Below are 9,493 nucleotides of genomic sequence, written 5' to 3'. Positions count from 1 at the left end.
TGTGAAAGAGGCGTTCTACGCCAAACTCGCATCTGTGGCAGACAATTGCCCCCGGCGAGATATTCGCATTGTTCTGGGTGACTTCAATGCGGTATCCGGCTGTGACCGAGCTGGCTATGAGATGTCTGTCGGCCCCATGGCTCGGGAACTGATCCCAGCAGCGAGAATAGCCTCCTTCTCCGGGACTTTGCTAGGTCCCAGAAAATGAGGATCTCTGGCTCCTGGTACCAGCGCTCCAACCCGCATCACTGGACATGGTACAGCGATATGGGTACAGCAGCCAAGGAGATCGACCACATTCTTGTTAGCACGCGATGGAGGATCCTCCAGAACTGCAGGGTTTACCAGAGTGCCGAGTTCTGTGGCACCGACCATAGGCTGGTTGTGGCTACCCTGCGGGTCCACTTCAAAACTCCCCGTCCCTCCAGTGGCTACTCTAAGGTGTTTCACCTGGACAGACTAAGGGAGGAGTGTGCCTGTGGGTTCACCATGGCAGTCTGTGACCGATTCACAGAACTCAACAACCTGACGGACCCAGTTACTCTGTGGGAGCTCTTCAAGTGCATAACACTCGAAGCAGCTTAGGAGTACATTGGCATACGCCCATGGGCAAGGCAAAATTCCATCTCCCTGGAGACATTAGAGGCCACTGAAGCGTGTCGCAAGGCTCGGCTGAATGGGAATCAAGTCTTGCATTGCTCCATGGTGCGTAGGGTACAGACACTGCTGAGAAGGGACAAGGAACAGTTCATCAGGAATCTTGCTGAGGAGGTCGAAGGCCATTTCTTGGTAAATGACCTTCGCCCTGCCTACCAAGCCCTGAGAAAACTGAACTCTAAGCCCTCCTCACAGATGACTGCAGTCTGATCAGCAGACGGACGGATCATCTCAGATCATGTTGGGATTCGTGAACGTTGGGCTGAGTATTTTGAGCAGTTGTACCAGGTAGACCCTCCAACAGTTAGCTTGGATGCAAGCGATGTCTCAGTGCCTGTGCCGGACTCACCCATCAGCTAGGAACCTCCCACCCTAACAGAGGTTAGGATGGCGATTTCCAAGCTGAAGAATGGGAAAGCTGCAGGCATATGTGATATCCCTGCTGAACTGCTAAAGGCTGGGGGTGAACCTATGGCCCGGGGCCTGCATACAGTCCTGACTGCCATCTGGCAGTCTAGTACCATTCCCCCTGACTTGCTGAGGGGCGTGGTCATCCCTCTCTGGAAGGGAAAAGGGATTGTTGGAATTGTAGCAACTACTGTGGCATTACACTGCTCAGCATACCAGGCAAGGTTCTCGCCCACATTTTTCTGAAACGGATCCTCAACCACCTACTGAGGCATCAGAGACTGTAGCAGTCTGGATTTACTCCTGGCAAGACCACGATAGACCATATACAAGCGCTTTGAGTAATTGTGGAATGCCATCGTGAGTTTGGTCGTGGGTTGCTTGCAGCCTACATCGACCTCAAGAAGGCGTTTGATTCGGTGCATTGGGAATCGCTATGGGAGATCTTGAGACTCAGGGGGATTCCGACACAGATTATTGGCCTAATAGCAAGCCTTTATACTGGTACTGAAAGTACTTTTCAACACATGTATGGACTGGATAATGGGCAGAGCTACTAGCCAAAGTCAGCAACACTAGGCAATATCAAGGTCTCAGACCTTGACTTTGCCGACGATGTTGCCATCCTATCTGAGTCCTTGGAGTCACTTGTGGTGGATCTTGGTGCATTTAGCAATAAGGCGAAGCTCCTAGGCCTAGAGATCTCCTGGACCAAGACCAAGATTCAGGACTTTGGGGGCCTGTTAGGGGAACCCGTTCAGTCGATCCATGCTTGCGGCGAGGACGTTGAAGTTACAGAAACTTTTACATACCTTGGTAGCGTAGTCCATATCTCTGGGTTGTCAGACCAAGAAGTCAGTAGACGGATTGGTGTGGCAACAGGAGCCATGAACTCGATCAACAAGAGCGTTTGGAGATGTCAGTACCTATGCAGAAGGACCAAGCTGTGTGTCTTCAAGGCCTTGATACTGCCAGTTTTGCTCTATGAAAGTGAAAACTGGACGCTATCTAGTGCCTTGGAGTCTCGTCTTGATGCCTTTTGTAACAAGTCCCTTTGCCGGATCATGGGGTACAGTTGGCAGGACCACGTGTCCAACCGGCAGTTACACCGTGAGACTGGCATGGGACCTGTTGCTTGCATAATCCGGGATCGCCAACTCAGGCTATATGGCCACCTAGCTCGTCTCCCTGTGGACGACCCTGCCCATCAGGTTGTCTCTCTGCGAGACAACCCTGGGTGGAGGAGACCTGTGGGACGACCCAGGAGATCATGGCTTGGGCAACTCGACGAGACCTGTCGCGAGGAATTAGAGATGGGCCGTGGGCCTGCCTGGAGACTCGCCTCGAGGGATCCTCGTGGCTGGAAGCGAAGGGTGGATGCGGCCATGCGCCCCCGTCGGCGTTAGCCCCTTGATGATGATGATATATAACTATATTTATAATTATATATATGATATGATCAAAGATAAAGATATATATATGTGTGTATGTGTGTGTGTGTGTGTGTGTGTGTGGGTGTGTAAATGTACTCTTGCCGTAATTTTGATATTAATGAAATTACCCATGACAGCATTGCCACTATATTCCACCATTATTATCACCACTGCCAATATCCGCAAAACGAATTTTCAAACCCAACGCAAGTTATTTTCACCCCGATGCAGGTCGAATTGTAACAATTGGGTGCACATATCGTGAGCTGTCTTCATGGCGCGAAGATCAACATTACTTGGTCTCCAACTCTATGTTTGAAGACTTTGATAAGTGTCTAAGGTAAGTGATGAGAACAAAAAAAAAAAGTTTCCATATGAGTTCCTCTGTTTATTCACTTGTTTACTTATTTACCGCCTGGATTACATTTTCCTATTTTTCTATTTATTTAGTTGTTTAATTGGGTAAACTTATATGCACGCCGATTATTTCAGGTTAAAAATACCACTTATATTTTTCTGTTTTTCACTTCCTAATTTTTAGAGAATTTCCTTAACATATACACTTGTATATTCTCCGTATGTGATTTCTTATAAGAGCATTCCTTGTTTAGTAAGAAAATCAAAGAAAAAAAGAGGGAAAAAAAACGTTTCTTCCTTTCATTTTTGGGATATCTTTTAGTTATTTCGTTGATAATATACGGAGGAGGGGAAGCTGTGGGGAAGCATTAACTGCCAGATGAGGCGTGGAATGAGAAAGGTCAGACTTAATGTTGTAGCGAATCCAGGTACTGTAATACGGCTTTTTTCAGTCCGAATAATGATAGATTGCTATGTGTGTGTGTGTCTGTAAAAGGCAATGAACCTTTAGTACAATGGCTTTGCAGGGATACTGATATAACAACATTACTCTTTATTGATAAAAGTACCACACAGTATGGGAACACACGAGACTAAGCGGGGTCACGTGTCAGGTCAAACCGCCCGGAGGGGGAGTGCTAGGCCGTTCTTACTATGCCCTTGCTGAGTGAATGGTTCTTATTTGGGATTTGGAGCCATGTGGTAAACAGCCACGTGGTCTATTGGTACTTATGGATATGCCATATTGCTCGGCCACCTACTCGCGCCTCGCCCTCGAGGCACCTTAGATTTGCCTCAAGGGTGACCTAACTTGGCTGGTCATCTCGTTCTCGCGTGCGTTGTCCTGGTGCATCTTCGTGGCTGCTCGTCCCTGTCGTCCTCATCTTCCTGGTCCTCGGTGTAATCTGTCCATCCTCGACGTCCACACATCCTCGAAAGTCTTGCACAGGTCCTCCTTGACTTCGGATTCGTCTAGACTTCCTCGTAGTCCTCGTCCAGGCTTAACTCGGCGGCGTCCTCGTCCACACATCCACAGATCTCGTCCAGGTCTTTCACGGGGGCATGCTCGATCTGTACGTCCTCATAATCTTCATTTGGATCTATGGGCGTCCAGCAGGGGCGGCATCTCAGGGCGGCTGATACCTGCACTGACGAGCTCCTGGAGTTGACTGGATCTGCGGTCGTCCAGGCAAGCGTCGCCCATCCTCATCATCCTGGGGCGACTGGTACCTGCGCTGGCGAGTTCCTGGTCCTTTGCTGGATCTACGCACGTCTCGGCAGGCGGCTTAACACCTGCTCTGACGAACATTCTGGTTCACAGGCCTATGGCGATCTCTCAGTGACGTCCTTCCCACAGCATCCTAAAGTGACCGGTTCTGCTGCAGGGTCCTCCTTCGATGCCGTGTCGGTTACCGTCGATCCGACTGCTATATATAGTCGAGAAAACAGATCATACACATAAGGGCCAGATAGCAAAAAAGAAAGGCAACTGAGAAAAGGGGGTGTTAAGTACCCCTAGCCGGTTAGTTATATTAATTTGCGGTTTTTAATGTTCGTTTTTAACTTTATTTTCGTCTTTTTTTGTGTGTGTGTGTGTTTTATTTTCACAAGATAAAGAAAAAATAGGAGACAGAGACATCAGTAGCAATCCGCATGGACCTGGCTTGAACTACTAACCCTCTCTGATAGATATGAGAGTAGATAAGGGAAACAACAATGGCAATCCTCAAGGATTTACTTGAACCAATTGTCCTCACACAGAGAAGAAATAATGTAAAATCATGTAGGAGTCACTCGTCACCACGGGCTAAAGAGATACATCAAAGATCTTTACGCCGGCTCTACGACAGAAACAAACCCTATTTATGAAAAGGTTTCACTGTCCTTTGTCCTGCATGGATGAGTGAGTGAGTGAGTGTGTGCATGTGTGTGTGTGAGCAACAGCGAGCGTGAATGAGACCGAAAGTGGGAGTGACCTCTCGCAGAGAATGAATCACAAACACGAATATCAACATTCACTATAACAAAACTGAGGTAAATTAGCAATGCTAGCTAAAATTTATTTCAACTACCACATTGAATTTAACATTTAATGATATGCGACAGAATGTCGCATATCATTAAATAGTGAATGGTGACGTGAAAAAAATATTCGCCAACTTTTTAGCGAGCAAATCTTCTCGGGGTCAGAAAATCTGAACTGCCGAGGTAGCCATGTCTAGCTATACATGTTAGACTTCATCGACAGGGGGATCCTATACCCAAAATGCCGTACACTGAAGCGAACGGGCCAGGAAAATCTGTAAGATCCACCGCTATACTCAAAATGATAAATTTATATAAAATTGCGTTACAAGCTCTGTTCTAGCGCCGATAGAACGTGTCACCAATAAGTAAGTAATGGTGCTACAGTTAATTTACTAGGCTTGACCGGGAAAAAGAGAAAGTGAGCTCAGGTCAAGACGGGAAACAAACAGTCATCTATTGACCTTTTCCTCGTCCCAAGTGACCACAAGCGAAAGAAAATGTGCGGTCAGGTCGGGGCGAGGGGAGGAATGAAATAAAATGAAGTGATATTCGTGATAAGATAAAACCACGAACGCATCAAATTCGTTGCAATTGAAACAACATAAATCTCTAAACGCGAGAGAAATTAATTAACCACTTAACTAATGAACGATATTCATGTTTGTTGACCACATACCGCGATCACACGGTAATGCGATCTGAGATCAAAAGAATAGAGTGAGAACGTGCCATTTGCTGTCATTTAGCACTTTAACCCAACAAAAACAATGGCTTAACACATTTATGGGAGAAGGAAGGGAAAAGAAATAAGAAAAGGGAGCACAAACGTGTACTTATGTGATTTTTTTCTTAGACATTTCTTTGGAGGTGGTGTGTTCCTGTTGCAGCCGAAAGGACGCAACAGCTCCGCTGCTACCAGATTATAAAAGGCTATGAACCTTAGTACAATGGCTTTGCAGGAATAGTGATACTGGTATAACGGCGTATCTCTTTATTGATAAGAGAACCACACAGTATGGGAACACACGAGACGATGTTTAAGCGGGGTCACGTGTCAGGTCAACCCGCCCGCCTTACCACGCCGGGCGCTAAGCACGAACTGTCGGGTCAGGCGAGGTCAGATAACATCGTCATCTACGCCCTCCTGAGTGAATGGTTCTTATTTGGGATTTGGAGCCACGTGGTAAACAGCCACGTGGTCTATTGGTACTTATGTATATGCCATAGTGTATGTGTGTGTGTGTGTGTGTGTGTGTGTGTGTGTGTGTGTGTGTGTGTGAATTTCCAGATACGATGACTGATATCAAGGAAGGTAGTCTGTAATGATCAAAATATAATCAAAATAGAATGGAAATACACTTCCATTTACTCCTGTTATTTTTACTTATTTATTTTTTTATGAATATCAAATATCAATCACAGTTTTCAGTATTTCTTAGGTAGATTTTAGATTTTAATACAACTATAATTCATGTTTTCGATTTTCAGAAAACAGTTGAAACATCGTGGCGTGAACGTTTGTCGAATTGAGCTCCTCTCTCCCAACACAAGTGGTAATAGATTGTTATATATATATATATATATATATATATATATATATATATATATATAGATAGATAGATAGATAGATAGATAGATATAGATAGATAGATAGATAGATAGATAGATAGATAGATAGATAGATAGATAGATAGATAGATAGATAGATAGATAGAAAGAGAGAGAGAGAGAGAGAGAGAGAGAGAGAGATATCGTGTGTGTGTGTGTGTGTGTGTGTGTGTGTGTGTGTGTGTGTGTGTGTGTGTGTGTGTGTGTGTGTGTGTGTGCGCGCGCGCGCGTACGCATGAATAGATAGATAGATAGATATGGTTGGGTGGCTGTATTTCTTTTTCTTCAACAGAATCTCATCAAGACCACTGGACGCCTACTTGGGGTAAAGACATTACAAGGTCAGGGTGTATTTTCGACCAAGTAGTTCGCAATAGAGGGGTAAGCAGGATAGATTTCTTAGTTCTGTTTGAACCTAATCATTTCTTCTTTCCTTTCCTTCTTCTCATTTCTTTTCTTTTTTTTTTCTTTCTTCCTTCCTTTGTGATCTTTATTTTCTTTATCCCTGTCCACCCCCTTTTCCCATTTTCTTTGGTGCGCGTGGTATTTATCGTCTTTGATTAATCCACAATTATCATTGAATCAGAGGTCAGTCTTCTAAAGGACATTGATTTAACTTCATGTTGATTATTTGAAAAAAAAAATAAACAGCACTTACACGGTAATAAAAATAAAGAAAGCCTTTTTTCTTTAGATTCTATTTTTTATTTTTTATTTTCTCTTTTTTAATAATATATCCCCCCTTTTCTCTTTTTTTCTATATACGTTTCTTATAATGCACAACACAACGCGACACGTATGTATATGTATGTATATATAATGTAAATAATATATAATAAAATGAGCTTATATTCGTACATACTGTTTGTGGGTGTCCATACATGCATATGTACAATTTTACATACGTACATATACATACATCTACAAACATACTATATATTCACAGACACATATAAAAAAAACACACATACAAATTTAGATAGATACATAAACATACATACATGCATATATTTACATGCATTTATATATGTGTATATATACATGTGTGTATATATATGTATATGTACATATTGTATACACACACACACACACACACACACACTCACACACACACCACACACACACACACACACACACACACACACACACACACACACAAACACACACACACACACACACACAACACACACTCACACACACACACACACACACCACACCACACACACACACACACACACACACACAAATATATATATATATATATATATATATATATATATATATATATATATATATATATATATATATATATGTATATGTGTGTGTGTGTGTGTGTGTGTGTGTGTGTATGTGTGTGTGCGTGTGTGTATAATATATAAAGTATATAAATGATGTAGTAAACATAATGTGCATAATTTTGATGAAAGATAAATAATAATAAAACAAAATGTAAACAAACCTCCCCCCCCCTCCCCCTACAGGAGACGGACGTCAGCGAAGTGGTGGAAGCTCATGCGAAAGCCGTGACAGATGTATTTCCCCTTAACAGATATTTTTCTTCCATTCCATGTTGAGTCAGCAAAAGAGTAGCATGGTAGTAGTGTTTACAAATAGTATTAAAAGATAAGTATCAGCCAGATATGCATAAATGTGTTTGGCTGTTGCTTAAACAGTGGTTGTAATTTTTGGTGTAGCTACCCCTGTTATATATGCATGTGCGTGCATGTGCGTTCTTCACCTTACGGTCTGTAAGAATTTTGCGAAATAAAGTCCTTGTTATTTCACTTTTTTTTCTCTTTCTCTACAGAACGAGTTAATATAGTAGAAACCCTTTATTGATTTGATGATTGACCTGTCACCAGAATTACAAGATAAGTTACTGACAGATCGTGACGGATGGTCGAGTTGCCTTTGAACCAAATAGACTGATACAAGCGAGTAAACGTTGGTATTGCAGTAAAAAAGAAAACAATAACAATAAGAATAATAATAAATAATGGCCAAGGTTTCAGAAGAGTTGATTGTTGATATATTTTAGGGTAAAACAAATATCGGTAAATAAGTAGATCTCTTGAATTCAGAGGTGGAGATTTATCAGAATAGCATCCAGGCACTACAGTATATCGAAAAGAGCATGTACTTCATCACCATCACCATTATCATTAATATCATCACCATCATCATTAATAACAAAACTACCATCAACGTCATGGAAACCCGCCATTCCCTGGTCACAAGCTTCCGCCTACCATTCCCGTGTGGTAACCGGAGTGACTCCCCACTCCATGAACGGACCCGACCTGGCTTGCACACAAACCACAGCCAAGGTTTCTGTCCACCACTGTCCACTCATCTCTCGGAGTTGAAGGTGGACAGGTTATATAGTAGGTCTCTAACAGGCCTCGCCGAATGATGCCATTCCTTGCATTTTTTTTTTTAAGGAATAATGATAATGGTATTGATAACGATATTTCTTATTGTAATGGTAATAATTATGAAAATTATTTGAAAATGAATATGTGGTATGATGAAAATTATAATATCAATAATGTTGATGATGATAATGACAATAATAATAATAATAATAATAATAATAATAATAATAATAGTAATAAAAAATATAGAAGTGATAACGATAAAAATAACTAATGATAATGATAATATTGATGATAATAATAATGCAAAATATGTTATAATATTCTTAATAATGATAATATCATAACTGCCATTATTATTAATATGCATGATAATAGTAATGATAATAATAACGACATTAACTATAATGATAATGATATAATACTAATACTAATGGCAGCAATACCATTATCAGTAAAATTATATTAGTGTTTTTTCAACTACTATTAATAATTAAAATAATAGTAATATTGATAACATCAGTCACACCAGTGCTAATGATAAAAGGGAAAGCAAGAGCAAAATAAAGAGAAAAAGCGAAAGGGGAAGAAGAGAAGGAATAAAGAAAACAAAGAGGTTGAGGAGGA

General features: G+C 41.9%; 1 protein-coding gene across 1 annotated transcript in view; it reads left to right on the top strand.

Annotated features, from left to right (window-relative positions):
• The window catches only part of LOC119579320 (D-beta-hydroxybutyrate dehydrogenase, mitochondrial-like), a 19,642-nt gene extending 11,367 nt beyond the window's left edge, over positions 1–8,275 (top strand). Inside the window, 4 exon segments of the mRNA XM_037927084.1 lie at positions 2,730–2,838; positions 6,372–6,436; positions 6,784–6,872; positions 7,973–8,275. Of these exon segments, the coding sequence (XP_037783012.1) occupies positions 2,730–2,838; positions 6,372–6,436; positions 6,784–6,872; positions 7,973–8,065 (356 nt within the window). The 3' untranslated portion in view covers positions 8,066–8,275.
• Positions 8,276–9,493: the final 1,218 nt, after the last annotated feature.

This window comes from Penaeus monodon, chromosome 12, assembly GCF_015228065.2.
Source record: "Penaeus monodon isolate SGIC_2016 chromosome 12, NSTDA_Pmon_1, whole genome shotgun sequence".
Taxonomy (NCBI): domain Eukaryota; kingdom Metazoa; phylum Arthropoda; class Malacostraca; order Decapoda; family Penaeidae; genus Penaeus; species Penaeus monodon.
This window is presented reverse-complemented; position numbering and strand designations above follow the sequence as displayed.